Source organism: Thrips palmi, unplaced genomic scaffold, assembly GCF_012932325.1.
Source record: "Thrips palmi isolate BJ-2018 unplaced genomic scaffold, TpBJ-2018v1 HiC_scaffold_16, whole genome shotgun sequence".
Classification (NCBI taxonomy): Eukaryota; Metazoa; Arthropoda; class Insecta; order Thysanoptera; family Thripidae; genus Thrips; species Thrips palmi.
Genome location: NW_023144625.1, coordinates 8,006,732 through 8,028,834, shown reverse-complemented (window position 1 = coordinate 8,028,834; position 22,103 = coordinate 8,006,732). Strand labels below are relative to the sequence as shown.

General features: G+C 62.1%; 2 protein-coding genes across 2 annotated transcripts; one reads left to right on the top strand and one right to left on the bottom strand.

Moving 5' to 3' along the window:
• Positions 1-1,206: 1,206 nt before the first annotated feature.
• Positions 1,207-4,400, bottom strand: LOC117642959. Its single transcript, XM_034381596.1, has 9 exons — positions 4,381-4,400; positions 4,003-4,309; positions 3,774-3,929; positions 3,474-3,698; positions 3,171-3,289; positions 2,982-3,084; positions 2,796-2,897; positions 2,345-2,500; positions 1,207-1,305 (listed from the first exon to the last, which is right to left on the bottom strand). Exons 1-9 carry the CDS (start codon positions 4,398-4,400, stop codon positions 1,207-1,209), a joined length of 1,287 nt encoding a protein of 428 aa, XP_034237487.1.
• A 6,727-nt stretch (positions 4,401-11,127) lies between these two features.
• LOC117642178 lies at positions 11,128-21,936 on the top strand. Its single transcript, XM_034380105.1, has 5 exons — positions 11,128-11,220; positions 18,567-18,852; positions 20,116-20,439; positions 20,631-21,209; positions 21,293-21,936. The coding sequence occupies exons 1-5, from the start codon at positions 11,207-11,209 to the stop codon at positions 21,425-21,427; spliced, it is 1,338 nt and encodes a 445-aa protein (XP_034235996.1). The 5' UTR covers positions 11,128-11,206; the 3' UTR covers positions 21,428-21,936.
• The last annotated feature ends 167 nt before the right edge of the window (positions 21,937-22,103 follow it).

Below are 22,103 nucleotides of genomic sequence, written 5' to 3'. Positions count from 1 at the left end.
GCCGGCGACCTCTCCGACGTCCAGATCGACGCGTCGTCGGCGTCCTCAGAAGACATGATGCTGTCGCCGTCACAGCGGGTGGCCGAGCTCACCTCGTCGCCGGGCAACCACTACAACAACCCGGGCACCTTCAAGTCGGTCATGCCGGCCAGCAGGAGGACGCCCCTCAAGGTCAGCCTGTCGACGGACGACCCCATCCTGCCCATCGAGGCCTTCTTCAACTCGTGGAGCAAGGACCAGAAGAGCTCGTGAGCGCCGCGCGGAGCCTGCACTGTCGGACACGCGTCGCGGTGGTGATCGAAAGTCGAAATCGAAGTCGAAATCGAGGTCTATATCGGAGTCGAAATCGAAGTCGAAACGTGACGCCGTCTTGACAGTGTACCGGGAACGCCCTCACGGTCGTGTTTGAAGGGGCGCCCTGAGCATTGGGCCATCCGGGCCATCCCCCAACCAGCCGACGCTCATGGCGCCTATCAACCGGACTATTTTCCGCGACTGTGCTAATAGTCAGGCCGTGAGCCGAGTTCCCCTGATGCGTCCGTCGGAGATGCTGTCAGTCGATTAAAAAAATGAAAAGAATTACTATAGAGTCGCCATCCTGATTTCGCGTGCCTGCGTGATTGGCGCTCGAAACTTGAAGCTCATGCTGTAGTTGTAGTGATGCCAAAGCAAATATTCAACTTTGTGAAGAATAATGTAATTTACTATTTTAATTCGTTTCGCAAAACTTTTTTCTTGTAACGGCAGCAAAACTTAGGTAACCAAAGCTGTTCCCTCCAGCTATTCAGTACACGAACCGTCTTTCTGTCCAACAAATGGCGAGAAATGTGAAACGCGTGGTGCCTCGCGCCACCATCTGCATTAATGTGATGTAACACCCTTCTTAAGTCTGAAACTGTCAGTATGTACTCCTATCAATTTTCAAAGTGGAAACATTTTGACGTCTGTAGCTCTGCATATTAGTTATACTTGTATTTATTTTTCTACATAATATGAAAGTGTGTCATGTGAGAGTGTCAATTTGTGCGTGTCTGAACGTCTGCGCGTTTGTGTGCGTGAGTGTGTGCGTCCGTGTGTGCGTCTGTGTGTGCGTGAGCCGGCGAGAGTGCGTTGCGTGTGTGCGTGTGTTTTTGCATGACTGAGCGTCGAAAGGGAGAGTTTTATTTATTTTCTAACTTTTACAAATGATTAATTATCAATTTCAATTCACAAGATGTGAAAGGGAGAAGAAAAATCACAAGTGTGCTGTGGACATTCTTGTTTGTTTTTTAGAAAACTTAAATGAACAATGTGTAAATGTGTAACCTGTAAATAAACAGCGTAGAACACTACTTAGAAACCAGTGGCTGGCTGTTTCTCCCCCTCCCCCTCTTGAGCGCGATCCAGGCGAGGGAGCCGCGAAGCCGCGAAGCCGCCAAGCCGCCAAGCCGCGGAGCCGCGAGGCCGCGAAGCCGGCCGAATCGGCGAGCCTGCCGACGAGCCGGGCAGGGCAGCCCTGGGGCAGCCGGGCATCAGCCGGCATCAGCCGTGCGTCTCGGCCTACTTGTCGGAGGAGGTGCGCATGACGGCAAAGACGCTGTAGGCCTTGTTCAGCAGCTGAAATCAGCCAATCAGCGGCACGCGGTGCACGCGGCGCGCGTTTGAGAAAGTCTGCAAGTCTGCGAGGCAGCCACGCTGCGTTCGTTAGACGCGGGCAATGCCGGCCAGTTCGAGTCATCTTTTTGGACACGTTCGGCGCTCTGACGGCGTTCGACGGCGGCGTCGCGGATCACCGTTTCCCCGGCAACCATTTTCCGGACGTGCTTCGGGAATGCCGCCGCCTTGGTTGCAGGCAGCAGGCAGCTCAGCTTTCGTCCCGTAAAACGGCGACGTGACAAGACGGCCAGGATTACCCTGCGGACCGATTCCGAGAGTTGTCTTCGTCGCTCTGTCTCTCTCGCACTCACGAGGCGTTCCGTTTGGGTGCGAGAGAGACAGAGCGACGAAACCGACTCTCGGAGTCAGTCTGCTGCAGGTGAATGAGATCGACCCACGTCCGACAGCCCGACGACCTGCAGCGGCCCGCTGGCTGCTCTGACGTCGCACTGACGTGCACGGCGAGCCGGGACGGCACGGCACGGCCACTTTCAGTGGAGCATCAGCACCAATTGCAGGCCATTCACACGTCGGCTGTCCTTTAGCGCAGCGTGGCAGCTTGGTTTCCAGAGGGGAAAGGGCCGGGCTCGAATCCCCGCGCGCGCGCATTTTTCGCGACCGCGTGCTTGATGGCAACACCGCTAGTGAGGGTTGGAAAGCTGAGGGCTCGGGTTCGACTCCCGGCACTCACTTGGCTTTTCGGACCTACCTGCAGCCAGGTGGGCAGGCCGACGCGGAAGGCCCGCCAGCACCACAGCGACGGCGGCTTGGTGGCGCGCATCAACATGATGTACACCAGGCGCTGCAGGGCCGGCGTCGCGGAGCTCCAGTCCGTGGCCATCACGTCGTGCACCACCTCCTCGTTCTGCGCGGCAGGTGTATTCCGAGCACTGCTCTCGTCGCTCTGTCTCTCTCGCACTCGTGGGGCGTCCCGTAAGGGTGAGAGAGAGACAGCGTCGAATGGGTTGCCTACTCTCGGGGCGCGGCTGGCCGATTCCGAGCACTGCTCTCATCGCACAGTAGCGACTCTGGAGCTCAAAACGCGTCTAGAGTTTTGGCCGCCTCCTCCGGCCGTCTGGCCCACTGTGCGTCGCTGGGGCGGGAGGCAGGCGAGAGAGGCGAGGAGGCAGTGTTCGTGATCAGCCAGCTGAGGGACTCACCATCGTGCGGAGCTGGTCCGAGCTGTAGGTGCTGATGCCGACCAGGCAGTTGGTGCAGATGAGGATCATGAGCGTGGCCATGAGGACGCCGTTCGCACCGCCCTGCGCCACAGAGACTTGTTTCACGACATCGTTTTACGACGCGGCAAGACAGTAACTCCGAAACCATCGGCGAACTTGACTTACGGCGCCGGATATGAGGAAGAGCATGACGCCGATGAAGCACAGCGACACCAGGAACAGGATGAGGATGAAGGCGCGCACCGCGTTGTTCACCTCCTCGGCCGCGCTGCGGAGACGGGGGCAAGGGGTTAGAGAATCAAATCCGGAGTCGGGCTATAAGCGGGTGCAAGGCCCTCAGTGCTCACCCCTTACTTGAGTATGTCTTGCTGGAGCGTGATGCAGTGCACCAAGCGCTTCTTCACCATCTTCTCGGACGTCGGACCCGCGGTGGACGCGCGGAACGGAATGGACCTCACGAGCACGCCGAGGATCTGAGAGAGAACCAGTGGCAGTAGACCGATTCAGAGAGTCGTTTTCGTCGCACTGTCTCTCCCGTACTTATAGGCGCCCCGTGAGATGCGAGAGGGACAGAGCGACGAAAACGACTCTCAGAATCAGTCTGCAGGTCGGTTAAAGTCCCGGACCCTGCGAGGGGTTGTTCTTGGGGGCCGCTACCCTGGCTTGGAACGACAGGAAGATGGTGAGGCCCCCCCAGAAGGTGATGTAGCCCACGTTGATGACGGTGCACGTGTACTGGCTCACGGCCTGCGACAGGGCCATGACGACCTCCTTGGCGGGGGTGTCGGGCTCGCTCAGCAGCCAGAACTTGCTGGCCATGAAGGGCGAGGGCCGCACCCCGGACGCCATCCAGTCCACGGCGGGCGTCGTCACCACGCCGGTCTGCAGAATGACGTCATTTGACCGACAGACCAGCACTGGCAACAAGAAGAAGAGAGCACGGCGGACGCGACGCACCGACGAGTAGGTGAACCAGCAGATGTACGCGAGGACGAGGCGGTTGACGACGAGCCGCGCGCGCTTCTGCAGAGCCGCCACATTGTGCTCCACGACGCCGAAGCCGTGGTCGCCGTGCCGCATCCGCGCCATTCGCTCGGCCTCGGCCCTAAGCGCCTGCAAGAGAGCCAATAAGAAGGAGGCTACACCTGTCTGGCCGCGGTGGAGTGGCCAGTTTAGGTTAGCCAACCTGCAGGGACCGGACGTGCGCGAGGGACTGGTGGAAGATGGCGAGGGCGAGGAACCGCCACAAGGTGCTGATGAGGTTGTTGGCGCGCACGGGCATGGGCGCGTCCACGAACACCATGCCGCCCGCCTCGCCCAGCACGTTCACCAGGGTGAACACGCCCATGCACAAGCTGTACTTGGCGTAGAGCTGCCGCCCGGCCTCGGGGGCGGACTCGGGGGGCAGCCACAGCCCGCCCAGGGTCAGCAGGCGGACACTCCTCGCGAACACGGGGGCGGCGTCGGCGGCGGCCTCCGAAACGGAGTCGACGCTGTAATCACTTGTTTTACGCGGGGTGGTTCGTCTCGATGAACGCAGACTCCCCCTCCCGCCCAGGCTCACCTCCGCTGCTTGTCCTGCATGCTGGCGAAGTAAGCCGCCGCGAGGCGGGCCGCTAGCGTGTCCGAAGTGCAACATTAGCCAGTCATCGGCCGCCATTGGCCAGTCGTTGGGCCGCCGATCGCTGCCATTACTGCATTAGCTCGGGACGGGACTCGGAGACTCGGACACGCAGCGTGGCAAGGCGAGTCCCCGCAGCGTCGGCAGCCCCCGCGCGCCGCATGCCGAATGGGCTGCCTACCCCCCGGCGCAGCGCTGCGCAGCACAGGCACGGCCACTCTTGGTTGCCTGCCCGGCCAGCCCCGCCAGCCGTGGCGGCGCCGCCCGGCTGGCGGCCTGCCGCGTTTTGTCCTGCCCCGCCCGAGGAAACGGTTTTGTTGGTATTGAAGTTTTTCTTGCGGCGGCCGACAGCCGCAGTGTGACAAAAACGGTGGCGGGGGAGAAAGTCCTCCCGTATTCAGAGGCTTGCGTCACTCAGTGCCTCGCTACGAAATCGACTGGTTCGCCACCTCACGCCGCTTTGATCGGGTCACCGCAGCGCTGATTGTCTCATTGAACCACAAACGCCCTCGCTCCGCGACGCTCCGCGACGCCGCGACCCGCGTTCCCTTCCCAGCACTTTCCCTTGTCGACCTGCAGGGAGCGTCCTGCCCGCCGACACGAAGGCACCTGCCGCGCTGCCGTGCCGCCGCACAATGTCAATGTCAGAGGATGAGGGTCTCACCGACCGGCGAGGAGCCGAGTCGCGCCGGGCAGCGCCGCGAAGCGTCATGGACCATCCACAGTCGGACCAATTGCTCTTGGCAGCAAATTGCATTCCGAAGAAAAGGGAAAGGAGTGCGCAGTTTTGGCAGAAAAATGCACTTGGCAGAAAAGGGTAAAGGGTGCACATTATTGGCAGGAAAACGCTCTTGGCAGGAAAATGCTATTGGCAGGGAAGGGTAAAGGCCGCACTCTATTGGCGGCGTGCCGGCCAGCCGGCGCAAAGTGAGCGCCTTATGCGCGTGCGGATACCGGGGCAACGGACATGCCGTGACGCAACCGCGGCGACAGCGACACTCGGCGACTTGCCGGCGGACACAATAGCGTCACCCACATCACGTATGGATTCAGTTTCCGTTGCCGGGAAGTGGCGAAGCGGGGAGGGGGGCCTTTTGCGCCGTTGATGATCAGAAAGCATGAATTGGGCGGCGGAGCCCGGGAGGATTAAATTAGGGTCACGTAATAACGGGCGTGCCCGCCCCACCCCGCCCCGCCCCGCCCGAATTCGCTCCCTCGGTGCGCGGTGCGGGCCGCGGCACGAGGGCACGAGCCGATCGGCGAGCGTGGCGGCACGCGGCGCCGCATGCAGTTTGCGGTGTTATGTCGGATATGGGTCCGAGACTCGGTCCGAGACGCAGAGGGGCCGAGGGGCCGAGACGGCGCGGCGCCGAGACGGACAAGGAGCGGAAGCGAGGGAAGGCCGAAGCCGAAGGGAAGCGAAGGGAAGGGAAAGGCGTGCGGAGAAAATTCTTTTTTGGCGCCGCGCCGCGCGGCTTGTTACGATGCAAATACATCTCACGCGCGGCGCGCGCCCCGCCCCCGACGGCCGGCCTGCCTGCCTGCCTGCCTGCCTGCCCGCCCGACTGACTGGCCGCTCGTCTGTCCGGCCGGGCGGTGCCGGGCGGCTGAGCGGCGCGACGACGCGAGCCTCCCTCCGGGCCTTCCGGCCGTCGCGACGCGTCCTTGGCGGCCGAGCGCCGCGCCGCCACGCTTTTTCCTTCACTGTCACACTGACGGGGACCCTCGCGGCACGCACGCCCGCCGACTCAAGTGTCTGCCGCCCCGCCACGCCCCGCCACGCCCCGCCCCGCCACGCCCCGCCACGCCCCGCCGGCAGAGCAATCTCACCCGCGATGGAAGGCAAATTAATTTGGCGCCGGTTACCGCGAGACGTGCCGGACAGACAAGCAGGCAGCGCAGAGCGCCGTGCGTTCCCGGGGTAGGCCGACCCGCCGCACGGCAGTGCGTCGCCGCGTGCCGCGCGGCCTACCCCGCCATTACCATTACCATTACGGGCTAGACCACAACCGATCGCTAAATGGGACTCGAACCGAGCGCGTGACCCCGCCTCGTTCGGAGAGCAACTCATTGGTGGGGTCACACGTTCTGTTCGACCTTGAGCTCAAATCGCGTCCGGGATTTTGACTGCGTCCACCGGTCTTCTGGCCCACCGTGCAGCCCCAGCCTCCAGTGGCAGTGGCAACCGGAGCAGCGATTCAGATCCCGATTGTCGCCCCGTTGCTTTGTCTCTGCGACTGACTCGGTGACTCGGCGGCAGGAAGGACACCGCGGTGGGTGTGACTGTGGCGTCTAGAGGTCTAGTGTCTGCCTCCGGGCGCCGCGCCACGCGCTACGCGCCACGCCACGCTCCAGCAGACTGATTCCGAGAGTCGTTCTCGTCGCTCTGTCTCTCTCGCTCCCCAACGGAACGCCCCATGAGTGCGAGAGAGACAGAGCGGCGAAAACGACTCTCGGAATGGACATGCAGGCCGCCGCCCTGGACCTATCGCCCTTGCGCCACCTCGGCGTGACTGCGCTGCGCGGCGCGGCGCGCGGCGGTGACGCGCTGTTTGCTGCCAGACTGATGGCTATCTCTGAGTAGCCGGGGAGCTCAATGGGCAGGAAAGGGCGCCACGTCTGTATTGGAGGGCCGGCCGGCGGCGGGCTCATGCCGTCGCTCTGTCTCTCTCGCTCCCTTGCGGAACGGCGCGCCAGTGCGAGAGAGACAGAAGAAGCGCTGGAATGAGCCTGCCGCCAGAGTGCCGGCTCCAGCATCAATGCTCGGCATTGCCCGCGTGTCGCAATCCGGAGTGCAAATAACGCGCCAGCGGCGCTTTCCTGTCTCTCTCGCACGCGTATGAGGGAGACCCACCAGTGCGAGAGAGACAGAGTGACGAAGGCGCTGTTTCGGATCAGCCTGCTGCACATCACACCACGGGTCCGCCTGGCGCAGGACAGGCGGCAGGCATACGCCACCAAGTGCACGCCTTGCTTCACGTTCTCGCGGAGCGCGCGCACTTCCCGGCCCCGCTTGCCAGGGGCTTGCCAGGGCCGCGGGAAGAGCAAGTGCCGTGGCGCCGTGGCGCAAGGAGGCCGTCGCCGCCGTGGTCATCGCCACCAACACCGAGACCCATCATCACCACAGGGGCGGAGGCGAGTTTGCTGAATTACGAAGACGGTTACGGCGTACGGCCGGGTGCAGAGGTTCACGATGCACATCTCTGCCTTACGCACACACTGAGCGCGCTGGGCCCGGTCCGGCGCGAAGCAGATGCGGTGCGGATACCGGCCGAGCGTGAAGCGCGAAGCGCGAAATGTGAGATCCCCGCCCACAACAAGGAGCCCAACACGCAGGCCCCACCCTCGGCTCACAAAACGAATATGAAACTCATTAACGTTTGCCACTTGGGCCGGGGGTTCTCAACCTTACCCTCGCGCGCCGCGCGATGCTCTGCTTCGACGCCGCTCAATGAATGGGCCTGATGGCGGTCCGGGCGTGGCGTGGGCGTGGCCGCTCCACATACTGCATGCCGCGTCGCCGCTTCGCCGATTTGCGCAACCCTCGGTGTCCCCCTTCCCCCCCTTTCCCCCGGCCATTCCGGTCCGCCCCTGCGGGTCGCCGCGGTCCTGGCCCGCGGGGGGCCGCAGGCAGGGCTGCGGCGTGCAGGGTGTCGCCAGAGGACGCGGAGGCCCCCGTCGTGGCGGCCGGGTATGGGCCGGGCCCCGGCAGCCCCGGCAGGGCGCTTTCGACTCGACTCGACGACGCCAAGGTCGACCGCCAGGCCGCCGCCACAATCCAGTTCACGGGAACCGCCACCGCCGGCAGCAGGGCGCGGCAGGGCCGGCCCGGGCTGCACAAGTAGTGTGTGATCAGATAAGGCCATCGAATGAGCCCCGATTGCACAAAGCCGGAGTTTTCAGTTTTTCGAGCCCAAAAACAGCGTGGGCGTATCGCCGGGGCCGCGCCGGTGTGAAATTGGCGGGAAAAGTATTGCCATTCAAAAAGAGGCTCGCTTATGCTGCAGCACGGCCGGGTGTCCAAACAGACGCGGACCAGAGAAAACCCGGGGAGTGTTCTCACGTGCCGTCTTCGTCTTTGGGAGCGAGACGGCGCCGAGGGGTTACGCCCCCTCTCTCTCGCACACCCGCAGTTCGACTCGCGACCATTTTTGGTTCGGTTCATTCCTTCCTTCGATTCGATTCGCTGGGAAATGCGGACTCGGTTTTCCGGACCGCTCTCACGTCGGCGCGCAGGTGCAAGGTGCACGCTGGGGCTGCCGCCGCCGTCATCGGCGTGGTCCGGGAGGCCGTCGAGGAGGCCGTCGGGGAGGCCGTCGGGGAGGCCGTCGGGGAGGCCGTCGGGGAGGCCGTCGGGGAGGCCGTCGGGGAGGCCGTCGGGGAGGCCGTCGGTGCATCCCCGCTGGAGGCCCTCGAGGCGCCCCGCGATGGTGAGTCCGAGGGACCGAGTCCGGGGGACCGCGGCGAGGCGAGGCGAGACGCTGGGAAACGGGCTCTCCCTTTTCCCTACACCGCAAACGCGCTCACATACATCACCGCGTTTCGTTTCGCGTTCGGCCTGCCGTCGTTTCGTTGTCCGTTTCGACAGCGTCTAGCCGACTAGGCCCTGACCCGCCCCGCCCCGGCGCGCCCCGCCCGCCTCGTTAGCGCCTTTCCGGATTGTTAAACCGCCGTTTTACCCCTTATAATGTCATGCGAGGCAAATGCGTCGCACGATTTAGGCGGGACTCTGCTCTGAGAACTGGTCCGCTGCTGTGTGTGAGTGTGTGAGTGTGTGTGCGACATGTCGGCGGGTGTATTGTGCTCTAGTTCCTCGTATGAGTATGTTGCAATGCCTCGGACCCGGTCCCCGCGGTCCGCGCCAAACCAGCGCGTGGCGTCGCCGTGGCGTCCACAGCAGGCTGACTCCGCACAGCGCTTTCGTCGCTCTGTCTCTCTCGGGCTTGAACGGGACGCCCCACGAGTGCGAGAGGGACAGAGCGACGACAGCGAGGCGGACGTGGACCGAGCTTCGGACGCGGAATGGCGAGCGGACTAGGCGACTTGGATGTCGTCGCTCGGATCTGCAAGAGAAACCAAGTGTCCGACAAGATTATACCTCGCGGCAACGCAGTACCTTTAAAATACACACACTGGAATTACGTGTCAGCGGCGTCCCAAATGCATGGGAAACGTCATACTTTAATCTGGCCCTACGAATGGTTTTCTGCGTTGAGAAACGTGCTCAACTTCTTTCTTTTTGCCTACGCGCAGTGTGGGCTATCGCGAGCACACGCGATGCGGATGCGACCCTGGTTCCGTTTCTCTCCCCTTTCCAACGGGCCTCCCTGTTCTCTTTGTGAGTGAATCCTGACCGAATCGCGCCACTCTCCGCGCCGATCCGACGGACAGCCCGACGGACAGCCCGACGGGCAGCCCAAGGCGCAGACAGACAGCTAATGGTCCAGTTCCCCTCAACTGGCTTATGCACCAGGCGGACCACTTTTTATGGCAGCACGGGTTCGGCGTCCGAGACTTTTTTAAGGGGCGCATCAAACTCCTCCGGGTGAAAGATGAGCGGCTGCCGTCCGCTGCCGTCCGCCAGAAGGGGCGGCCAGGCCAATTTCTCCCGAAACCGGCGGCGCCTCGAACCGAACCGAACCGAAATTGCGAGAGGAACTTTAATTTGTCGGTCGTTTACTTTAACGACGAGGTCGCGCGGGGCGCGGTTTGGCGGCGCGCGTCGCGGTCGTGCGTGGCGGGGACGCCGGCCGGGGCACTGCCGGAGCACTGCGGCAGCAGCTCGCCGACGTGCTCCGTGACGACGAGGACGTGCGCGCCGCCAAACCGCGGCCCGCGCTAATCGCCGCCTTAATGTTGACGAAGAAAGCGCCCGGCGCCGACAAGCTGGCCAAGGCCGTGGCCGCGCTACCCAGCAGGTGGCCGAGGCCGTGCTATACCTATACCAGGCAGGTAGCCGAAGCCGTGCTGTACCAGGCAGGTGGCCGCGCTCTACTGACAAGAAGATGGCCGAGACCGTGGCCGCGCTCCGCCGCCAAGAAGATGGCCGTGTTGGTGCTACCCAGCAGGTGGCCGAGGCCGTGGCCGTGCTCGAACCAAGGGCGCTGCGCGCGCAGCACAATGGCACTATCAGACTGTAGTCCAATTTCCCCCGTGGATTGGCGGCAGGAAGCGTCGCGCTTTGCCCCGCTTGTCCTGCAGACTGATGCCGAGAGTCGCTTTCGTCGCCCTGTCCCTCTCGCACCTACACTGGGCACCCATGAGTGAGAGAGAGACAGTGCTGGCGGTGCAGCGCGGCTAGACTTAGCTTGGGGACGCGGCGACGCGGACAATGCTCCATTCCCGGTGCATCCCATCCATCCCGGCGCGGGAAATGTCGTGAACTTGAAGAGGCAGGGGGCGCGACGCGGCGCGACGCGCGACGCCGAGGTGGCTGGCGACCCTGCTGGCTCGCGGGGCAAAATCCCAGGACCCAGGGTCGGATCCAGGCGGGAGGGGGCAGCCCGGGGCAGTCAGTGGCAGTCAGTGAAAGTTGGGGAGGGGGCATGCCGGGCATGCCTCTATGCCCTGCACACTGCACCGCGGAGCCGCGGAGGGTGGGGGCGCTGGAGCCACGCTGCGATACGCCGCGAGGGAGGGGGAGGGGGCGCCGCGCCGCGCCGCGTCGAGGGCCCCACCCGGGCAGGCAGCGGCGCGGTGGCGCGGTCCGAGACAGATCACTTCACGACGCGGTCGGAGAAGGTGTGCTCCAGAGACTCCAGACTTCAACATGAGGATCTCCAGGTCAGCCCCGCCAGTGTTAGCCTCTGAGAGTGTCTGTGTGTGTGCGTGTTCGGTCGCGTTCTTCGCGAGGACCGCGGTGTACATCGGTGCGTCATCCACCATGTGTGTGTGTGTGTGCGTGTGTGTTTGAGTGTGTGTTCCAAGTTATTGGGTAGGGCAGGGTTACGAAAGAGGAACCGGTCGGACAGGCCAGGGTGGCGCGGAGAGCCACGCGGAGGCCCTTCAACCGCCTGCGCGCGCCTGCGCGCGCCTGCGCCAGTACCGACGCTGGCCAAGACGGCGAGGTGCAATGTCTGGATGACGACGATGACGATAACGTAGTGCGCTGCAGCCGGCGGTAACCTTCCACCTTCCACTGGACTTTCGGCGCGTGCCGCACGTTGGCCGTTGCCTTGCCGTTGGCTTGCCGTCGGCTTGCCGTTCGCTTCCCACCGTTAGCGGCGTTAGCGGCGTTAGCGGCGTTAGCGGCGTTAGCGGCGTTAGCAGGCCGCCCGGGGCGCTTTCCATGGCGTCCGGAAGAAGGAGCTCGCCTTCAAGTCGTAAACGGCCGCGCGGAACCGTCGGAAGGCGCACCGGTTAAAAACGAAACGGGGCGCCTCGGTGACGTTTTCGCGTTTTGACGTTTTGACGTTTCGCGGCAGCTGGCGCGGAGACGCGGAGACGCGGGGAAAGGCTTTCTCGGCGACAGCGGCGCTGGAAAAGGAATCGCCGGACGGCCCCGTCCGTCCGCACGTACGGCGTGTCCGCCCAGTGTCCATCCCGACGGCATTCCTCTCGGCCACAGTGGATTTGCCAGCAGACCGCGGTGCCGCCGGCCAAAACTCTAGACGCGCTATGAGCTCCAGAGTCGCTAAACAGGACTCGAACCGCGCGTGTGACCCCACTGATGGATTCCTTGTTCGGAGAGCAATCCATTGGTGGGGTCACACGTTCGGCTCGGAGTCCCATTTAGCGACTCTAGAGATCAAAACGAGTCCGGTATTTTGGCCCTGCTTGACGAGTCCTCACAATGCCACCTCAACAATGGGTAGAGTCCAGCTAGAGCCTGGCTGGAGCTATGGATGGAAATCAATGGGACGCTAGTTGCCAATGCTGTTGAGTTTTTCAAAGAATTCGGCGTCGTGTTTTTATGTTGTTTCGGCCGCTCTCGTGGGGCACCGCCGAGGCCGGGGGTTGCCGTCCACACATGGGGGATCGTGAGTGCAAGTCGGTGGGAATGAACTGCAGGAATCACACGTTTCAGCGTGGCCGCGTGGGTAAGGCAGTCGATTCCGAACCGTGAGTTTTTAAGTTCAGGTCCACACGTTTGTTTGTTTTTTCTGTTTTTTTTTTTTTTTAGTGGAAATAATAGATTTCTTGCGCAAGTGGATCACTTGCTGATAATTTTTGAGAACGTCTGGCGTCCCGGAAGCCGACTGCAGGATGGAATTAGTGGTAGAGTGCGTGACCCCCAGCAGCGCCAAGCAGCGGCATTTCGGGTGGATGCTTTCATGCTGCCGACAAGATTCTAGGAGTTTGTAGTGATAGGGTTACGTCTTACCGGTCTTGCCTTCCTGCACCCCGCGCTTCAGTGGCGCAGAACAGCCCCTCCCCCCCCCCCCTGCCCCGCCGACTCGGTGCGCTGCTGCTGCTCCCACACTGGTAAAGGCCGCAGCTTTCCTCCTTGTTTTGGCGCGCAAATTGAAGAAACCGTGCCGTGGGAGGCGGCCTGCCGGGCCTGCCGGACGGGCTGCCAACCGGCCTGCAGTGCCGGGTGTGCCGCGCTGCCACGCGATGCAACACTGCAAGACGCACTGCAGCCGATCGTGCCCCGATAGGCCGATAGCTGACCCGCAGCAATCCTTAATTTCACTCGGTGGCGATCAGGCGATCAGCGAGAGAGAGAGAGAGGGAGATAGAGGGGTTTGGAAACCGCATCGCAGCGGCACGGCGGCAGCGCGCCGATCGCAAACAATGCGCCCTTTGCGGCGGGGGCGTGCCGGCGCGCTGTCTCTCTCGCACTCACGGGGCGCTCCATGGGGGTGCGAGAGAGGCAGCGCGACGAGGCGCGTTGCGGAAGGCCGAGCAGGGCGGGCGGCGGTCGCAGGGCAGCCAGGGCAGGGCGCGGCGGCGGTCGCAGGGCAGCCAGGGCACGGCGCGGCGGCGGCCCCAGTCACTGACCCGGCCGTGCCGTGGCGGGTGCCGGGTGAGTGAGGTGAGCCGCGAGGCACCGGACCTCCTCGCCCTCCCGCAGTGCACTGGGAGAAGCGCATGTTCTCGCTGTGGAGCGATTCCACCGCCCGCACCCCTAGGGCACTTTCCACGAGTGCGAGAGAGACAGAGCGACGGGTCGTGCCCGTGAGGTCACCCCTTCCCTTCCGGATCACTCCATCGCGAGGCGTCCCCGGGGACCTTTCACTCTGGAGTCTCTGGAGGACTCTCTGGACTCGGGGCGGGATGGGGATGGCACGGCGGGGCATGGCGGAGAGGAGCGGTCAAGGTTGCCCGAGCAGACTCCTCACCTCACACGCCCGGCCGGCCGGGGCACGCAGGCAACAACTTTCCTTTTCCTTGACTCTGGACAGGACGCCGCGACGGCAGGCGACGCCATGCCGGTCAGGCTCCAGCAGCTCCAGACGCCATCCTCCAGGTCGACGTGCACACGCCGCTGGAAACGGGAGTGTTTTCGTTTTTCCAGCACTTGTCTCTTCTTTTTCTTCCGGCCTCCCTCATTGTCTGGCCACTAATTAGAGCCCGGCGGACCGATTCGCTCATGTCTCTCTCGCACTCATGGGGCGGCCCGCGTCGGTGCGATAGAGACAGAGCGGTGCCGCCACCGCGAGGCGCCGCGAGGCTAGGCGGCAGGGCGGCGTGGAGGCGAGCGGTTGACACCTCGCTCCGCCTAGAAGGCCTAGAAGGCCTAGAAGGCCCAGAAGCACCACGCGGGCGGGCGGTGACGTCACCAAGGCTGCCGTTCCGTCGGTACGCTCAAAGAAAGTGAAGGCCAACGCCTCCCCGAGGGATGAGCCCACTCGGAAATCCATTTCCGGTTAGGAAAACGATGCACTCCAGACTCTAGTAGCACTCCGAGGTGCGCGCGCCGCTCGGTCCAGTGCTAGATCAGGGGCGGGACCTCTCTCTCGCTCTCGCGCGCTCCGCGTACAAGTCCGTCTCTTTCTAGTGCTCGGTCCAGCGCGAGGCGTGACGCCGCGTTTTTTTTGCTCCTCCGTTGCGACTTGAGGCTTGACGCATGCGAGCAATCAATCTTGTAAATCTGTGTGCCTGGATGACATCACAGCGCGGCCCGCCCGGCTGACATAAGCCGACTTGAATTAATTTTGTTGTGACGCGAGTCGAACGCCCCGCCCCGCCCCGCCCCGCCCCGCCCCGCCCCGCCCCGCCCCGCCCCGCCCCGCTCTAGTCGCGGCGTGTGGAGTGGGCGCTAGAAAGCGAGACAGAGACACCTTGCCGCCGTTCCAGTTTTTGCCCTCCGCCGTGACAGGTGCCATTGTGACCGCTGGAGCGCTGGCGCGCTGGAGCCGGGGTCCGACCTGCCCTCACCCTTACCTCATCACACTACCCCCTCGCCCGCCCCCGCCCCACCATGCGAACGCGGTCGTTTCTTGTTCCTCGCAGAGCGTTTAGCGCGGCGCCCTCTTGCACAGGGCGACCGAGCGCGCGGCTTCCCAGTCAGGCAAAAGGAAAAGTGGGGGCAAAAACGCGCGGTGCAAATCGGCGGGGTCGAGTCGCGCGCGTCTTTTATTCACACGTCCCAAGTAGAGCGATTTCCAAGAATCGTAGCGTCGTTCTGTCTCTCTCTGTCGCACTGGGGCGTTCCGTGGGGAGTCCGTAGGGGTGCGAGGGAGCAAACGATCTTCGGAATCGCTCGGCTGGCGTCACGCGATGGTAGCGTGCCAGTGCCATGGCAGTGCCTTGGCAGTGCCTTGGCAGTGCCTTGGCAGTGCCTTGGCAGTTCCTTGGCAGTGCCAGTAGCCCCAGTTTTCGAGGCTCGCCGTTTCTGCAGCATTTAGCGTCCATTTTCCTCTCTTCATACGCCGCCGTGCCGTCGGTGCATCCGCAGTCCGCAGTCCGCACCGCGACGCTAGTGCCCGCCCCGGAGTGCCTGCAGTGCCCCAGAGAAAGTGCCCGCGTCCGGTAGAGTCCAGCGCGCTGTTTAGCACGCCGTCCAGCGCGGCGCCTCATTCCGAGAGTCGTTTTCGTCGCTCTGTCTCTCTCGCACTCACGGGGCGTCCTCTATCGGCGCGAGAGAGACAGAGCGACGAAGACGACTCTCGGCGTTAGTCTGCTGGACCCGCTGTAGGTTCGCACCGCTCCCGTCCGCTCATGCATGGGCTGGGAGGACGCCAGGCTCGTCTGCCGAGGAAAGTGGTTCGGATTACGTGTGCCGATCGGCCGGGCCCGACTAGACGCATTCAAAAAGGCGAAAAAAGCGTCGACTTTCCTCTCTCTCCTTCTCTTCCCTGGGAAGTACTTCTCCCTTCCCGGCGAGGCTTGGCGCTTTGCCGCGCGTTCCTCGCGTGGAATATCGGCTTCTCCAGACCACTTTGGCCGCATCAGACGCCATTAAGCTCTTATTGCTGTTGGCAGTGGGCCGGCCCGGCGATCGCTTCGGAACTGCACTGCTCACGCTGCACACGTAGTGCCGGCCCAGTCACGCAACAGCAACAATGCGTTATTCCTTGGCGCTTGCTGTGCCGGCCCGGCCTGGAGTCGTTTCGTCGCTCTGTCTCTGTTGCACTCATCGAGCTCTCCGTGAGGGTGCGAGAGAGACAGAGCGCTTCGAAGGGCGGCGCGCGGCAGGCGGCCCGGTACCGCCGGTACGGAGTACGGAGTACGGAGCGGGGCCGCAATTCCGACCGATTTCTGGCTTGCGGTTACCGCACTCAGCTTGTTACACGTTTTTGTTGTTTCTACTTTACTTTTATTACTTTTTCCTCGTCTCGTGGGCGGGGGAGTTATTTTTCTGGGTCAAAGTCAAATAAAACGAAGGCAAAAGAATGAAGGATGTCGTCACTCCACGCAACCACACGACAGCGTCAGATCGACTCGCGCGCCGCCAAAGTGGAGCAGGCAAGCTGAGCCCCCCTCCCCCAAGCCCCCCGTCGGGGCACCGGGCCACGGGCGGCCGCATGGCGTATGGCCCATGACAGGACACACTGCGGCGGCAGCCTCGGAGCGCCATCCCCGGGGCATCCCCTGGACGTGGGCACCTCCGCGCCCTCGCCATGGCGTCCATGAAGTCCATGAGGACAGCGCCACGGGCACCAGCTCACCAGCACATGTCACGGCCTCGAGCGAGTCCGGAGTGCGGCCCTACGCCAGCCGGTGGCAGCATGGCCTGCAGACGGATTCCGAGAGTCGTTTTCGTCGCTCTGTCTCTCTCGCACTCATGGGGCGTCCTGTGTAGGTGCGAGAGAGACAGAGCGACGAAAACGGACTCTCCGAACCAGGCTTGCAGTGCCGTGGGCAGAACAAGAACAGGTTCACCGGATCAGGGCGCGACCGCGCACCGCCGACGCAACTGGTTCGCAGAAAGGACACGAGCGGAATCCGGACAGGAGAGAGAGACAGAGACGGCGGGCGAGCGACTGCAACCTGCAACGAGGCGGTCAGGTGGTTTACTGGCCTAGGGAAGGCAGAGAGGGGATGGTCCAGATAGATCAGGGTGTCCCATTCCCCTTCCGCTGGAATGTTTTCAGGGGAATGCCGCCGAAAGTGTGAATAGTGAGACGCAGGCCTTGCCGTTGGTCTCAGGCCGTAAAGCAACGCTCGTTTGCGCCGAGCGCGCGTGGTAATGCTTCCGAGAAAGTAAAGACCGTCCTGGAGACGGCGGCGTCCCCGTGCCGGCCTCCCCCTCGGCTCCCTCGTCGGCCGTCGCCATTGTTGCCGTGACGCCATCGGCGTTCTCACACACTCGCGGCGCGCGGCGATGATCGGGATCTCGAGATGATGATGATGAGGGTGATGGCATGGGAAACGAAGCGCGAAGGCAGGCGACGAATTCCAGTGTAATGGAGGCTCTCTCTCTCTCTCCCACGCACGCAAGCACGGACGCACGCAGTCGGGTGCACGCAAATGCGCGCGCAGGCAGGACAACGCATCGGCTCGCCGGGGGGAGAAAGCTGGGCGGGGCGGTGCAGGGAGGCGGAGGCAGGGGGCGGAGGAGGCAGGACCACGCAGGGCCGCCCGGTGATGCAACACTGGATTGGCTGCTGTCCTTTATTTCCCTTGCGGCGCGAGTGTGTGTGAGAGAGTGAGTGAGTACGCGGTAGTGTGTGCGTGTGCGGGAGGTCTTGGCCAACCAAAATATGCCGCGACACGCGCGTCGCGCGCCTTCGCTGCTTCGCCAACACGGCCCGTCAACACGACATGCATTTTTTGTCTGCCCCATACGGTTTTTTGTCTGCCCCATACGGTTTTCTGTCTGCCCCATACGGTTTTTTGTCTGCCCCATACGGTTTTCTGTCTGCCCCATACGGTTTTTTGTCTGCCCCATACGGTTTTCTGTCTGCCCCATACGGTTTTCTGTCTGCCCCATACGGTTTTTTGTCTGCCCCATACGGTTTTCTGTCTGCCCCATACGGTTTTTTGTCTGCCCCATACGGTTTTTTGTCTGCCCCATACGGTTTTCTGTCTGCCCCATACGGTTTTTTGTCTGCCCCATACGGTTTTCTGTCTGCCCCATACGGTTTTTTTGTCTGCCCCATACGGTTTTTTGTCTGCCCCATACGGTTTTCTGTCTGCCCCATACGGTTTTTTGTCTGCCCCATACGGTTTTCTGTCTGCCCCATACGGTTTTTTGTCTGCCCCATACGGTTTTTTGTCTGCCCCATACGGTTTTCTGTCTGCCCCATACGGTTTTTTGTCTGCCCCATACGGTTTTTCGTTTGCCGCATACGGTTTTTCGTTTGCCCCATACGGTTTTTTGTTTGCCGTATACGGTTTTCTGTCTGCCCCATACGGTTTTTTGTCTGCCCCATACGGTTTTCTGTCTGCCCCATACGGTTTTTTGTCTGCCCCATACGGTTTTTTGTCTGCCCCATACGGTTTTCTGTCTGCCCCATACGGTTTTTTGTCTGCCCCATACGGTTTTTTGTCTGCCCCATACGGTTTTCTGTCTGCCCCATACGGTTTTTTGTCTGCCCCATACGGTTTTCTGTCTGCCCCATACGGTTTTTTGTCTGCCCCATACGGTTTTGTGTCTGCCCCATACGGTTTTCTGTCTGCCCCATACGGTTCTTTGTCTGCCCCATACGGTTTTGTGTCTGCCCCATACGGTTTTCTGTCTGCCCCATACGGGCCTCGCCGCGTCCTCGTCGTGAACCCCGCCTTCGCTCTGCTTGCAGGACGTGGCTGCTGCTGTTGGGGCTGGCGCTGGTCGCCACGGCGCGCGCTGAGGAGCAGAAGAAGGCCGAGAAGACGGTGGCCACCGAGGCGGCGGCCATGAGCGGCGAGGAGGACAAGGAGACCCAGCACACCGCCGAGACCCGGCCGCTGCACGCGCAGGTCGCCGAGGACCGCGTCGACGACCGCGACAAACGCCAGCTGCCCGGCCAGCACCTGCAGCAGCAGCACCTCCAGCAACAGCACCTGCTCACGCGCCTGCCCAACCTGGGCGGCACGCCTCCGCAGGTAAGCGTAAGTACCCGACTAACGCCCTCTCTCTCTCTCTCTAACATGCACCTACGTCCCTCCCACCACTTCCCCCAAAATAAAAATTCCACTCGTTGCTCGCCACTGGTGGAACCTTCTGGCCGTGTTTCCTGTGAGATCCGGCGGCGCGTTGGGACACTGCGGCCGCGTAACCGTAACCGCGCCGAGTGATCTATTTCAGCGCCGCCAACCACCCCGGCCCGGCGAAGGCCCGACGGGAATAGGAAAAGGAAACACACGCACTGGGCGCGTGCCTCTGCCTGTAGTCCAGTGGTTCTCAACCTTAGGGTCGCGACCCCAAGTGGGGTCGCGAAAAAATTTTAAGGGGTCGCGGCGAGGTAGCTGGGGTCGTGTTTTGGGCCGATTTTAAGCAGCTACTGCGTCTGATCCGAGGCGGGCATTTTGCTCCCTCAACGGGCAATTGGTCTTTGAACCTTCCTTTAGCATGCCTTTGTTACGGAGTGTGATTATCAGTCTTAGTTTGGGAGCAGTATTGTCTCAAAGTTTACCAAAACGGTCAGAAATGTCTTTGAAAAATCGTGTTTTGGGCCCCGTTGACCCAGGCGATTTCGCCCTGACCCGGGCGGTCTTTCGCCCTTTCCTTTTCAACGGGTGTTTTTGGTCTTTTTGGGACATTGCTTTGGGCCCAAAGCCTTTTTAAGAAGTTGTGATCGTTTGGACTTTGAGACATCGCTTAGAGTAGTTGTGAGCTCAAAAGGTCAAAGTGCCCGAAAACCCGCTCGGAAATGCCTTTGAAAAACCGTTGTGACTGGGTTTTGGTCAACTTTGAGACAATACTGCTCCCAAACTAAGATGATAATCGCATTCCGTAACAGAGGCATGCTAAAGGAAGGTCCAAAGAACAATTGCCCGTTGAGGGAGCAAAATGCCCGGCTCGGATCAGACGCAGTGGCTGCTTAAAATCGACCCAAAACATGATTTTTCAAAGACATTTCTGAGCGTTTTGGTCAACTTTGAGACAATACTACTCCCAAACTAAGACTGATAATCGCATTCCGTAACAGAGGCATGCTAAAGGAAGGTCCAAAGAACAATTGCCCGTTGAGGGAGCAAAATGCCCGGCTCGGATCAGACGCAGTGGCATGCTAAAGGAGGGGTCCCGTGGGGTCGTGAAACTTTTCCTGGGGGTCGCGGAAATTTTTGGCTACAAATTTGGGGTCGCGAGCCGAGAAAGGTTGAGAACCGCTGCTGTAGTCACTCACTCTTGTCCTCCCTGCGCAGGGCTTCCGCTCCGCCGTCCCCGTCCGCGAGCAGCCCGACGGCCTGGGCGGCCTGGGCAACTCGCTGTCCTCCACCGTGTCCCCCGTGCACCTGGTGCGCCAGTCCGCCCAGCCCGTGCCCGTGCAGGTCACCTACCGCGCCACTCCCGCCCCGCAGGTGATCCAGGGCCTGCCGCAGGGCCTGAACCAGGTGTACCGCGGGCTGCCGTCCGCGCTGCCCAGCCCCACGCCGTCCGCCGCCCCCGTGCGCCGCCCGGCGCCGCAGCAGTCCTACACCCGCGCGCAGCCCACCCGCCAGCAGTACGCCGACCTGCAGCAAGTCTCTGTGAGTATCCATCTACGGCTTTGTCGGCCTAGCGAACAGCCTGCAGGGTGGGCAGCCCGCCGGCCTTGCGCGCCGAGCGGGTCGGCCTAATCTTCGCTTCGCAGGCGTTCGGCCGCGCCGCTGCAGGCGCCGTCCGAACCGAATGCCTCCCAGACACTGACACTTCCTCTTTCTCGCCGTTGCCGTTCAAGGAGGAGGCCACGTCCGAGGAGCTGGAGCCCGAAAAGGAGGAGCCCGACCGCCTGACCGAGCTGCTGCCGCACTCCAAGTTCGCGTGCCAGGGCCGCGGCACCGGCTACTACGCCGACGAGGGCCTGGGCTGCGAGGTGTTCCACTACTGCCAGGACGGCGCCCGCCACTCGTGGGTGTGCCCCGAGGGCTTCACCTTCCACCAGGTGCACCTCATCTGCATGCCCCCCAGCAGCGACAACAACTGCCAGAAGTCGTCGTCCTTCTTCTTCGTCAACGAGTACCTGTACCGGCCCGTCAACGAGGAGGAGGTGCAGCGCAAGCCCAACGTGACGCTCCGGTACTCCGACCGCTACTACCCCCAGAACTACTACTCCGACGGCGAGGAGGGCGTGCCCCAGCAGCAGCAGCTGCAGAGCCAGGTGGTGCCGCAGCGCGTGCCCCTGCAGCAGGGCCTTCCCCAGCAGCAGCAGCAGCAGGCGCCGCGCCGCGCGTCCCCCGCCCCCGTGCAGTACCAGCCCACCCCCAGGCCCAGCGCGCCCCTCCAGCCAGTGTACCGCCAGTCCAACCCCTCCAACCAGGTCAGTCTCGGCTCCGTCTGAACAACCAAGACCTTTCAATTGTCTTGTCAATCCCCGAGTAACCGATGCGCTCATCCCGACAGGTGTTCCACTCGCCGGAGGAGGTCAACATCCCTCTGCAGCTGAGGAGACCCGTGGCGACGACGGCCCGGAACTTCCAGCCCACGGCCGCGTCGGACGAGTACGAGGACGACGAGCCCGTGTACCGGCAGGGCTAGTCCGAACCCAGCCAGCTGCAGCGCGGCCAGTGTGAACTTTTCGGTGCGCGCGTGGGCGGTGGCTGGGGGTTCGCGAAAGAGGCAGTCCCACCACGCCACCGCCCCGCCCGGGGCCAGGGGCCTCAGTGATAAGTGCGTGCGTGCGAGTGCCTAGTGAGTTGTTGTGTGAGTGAGGCCCGGCAGAGCGCCGGCCCAATTGATTAAATTATTTCTTAGATATGTCGATGACTGCTCAATCGAGGGAGCGAAGCAGGCGGCTCTGTCTGCGCAGTGCTGCCGTGCCTTTAAATTATTTTTGCCAAGCTGGTACGTCGAGACGAGTTGTGGCAGTCACTTGTGGTCGAGAAACCACATTCTGTGCCTAGTGTAAATTTTGTCGCAGAGATGTTTGTAAATGATTATGAGACTGTGTAACGATAAATTTTATTTTTGTACAGACCTCACCTCATGGTCCCTGTTTAATTTCAATAAAAGAGCAGCCCAAATCGATGGCTGGGTAGCTGATCGGACAGTCTCTTAAAATTGTTTCCTCATCCTAACCGACACTTGTTTGATTAGCACTCAACATCTTGAATTTTCGGACAGCGAAAAACTGAAATTCTTTGGTTAATTGAAAAGGACACACATTGGAGATTCATAATTCTTTAATTTGTGCATCATATTAAAAAAAAACAAT

What these genes read in the sequence shown, in the direction of transcription:
- LOC117642178 (XM_034380105.1), top strand. An exon ending in CCGACCTGCAGCAAGTCTCT is followed by an intron (nt 20,440 to 20,630) that starts GTGAGTATCCAT and finishes TTGCCGTTCAAG; the next exon opens with GAGGAGGCCACGTCCGAGGA. An exon ending in AGTCCAACCCCTCCAACCAG is followed by an intron (nt 21,210 to 21,292) that starts GTCAGTCTCGGC and finishes TCATCCCGACAG; the next exon opens with GTGTTCCACTCGCCGGAGGA.
- LOC117642959 (XM_034381596.1), bottom strand. Translation starts at nt 4,400, where the DNA reads ATGCAGGACAAGCAGCGGAG. An exon ending in ATGCAGGACAAGCAGCGGAG is followed by an intron (nt 4,310 to 4,380) that starts GTGAGCCTGGGC and finishes AAGTGATTACAG; the next exon opens with CGTCGACTCCGTTTCGGAGG. An exon ending in CTCCAGCAAGACATACTCAA is followed by an intron (nt 3,085 to 3,170) that starts GTAAGGGGTGAG and finishes CCGTCTCCGCAG; the next exon opens with CGCGGCCGAGGAGGTGAACA.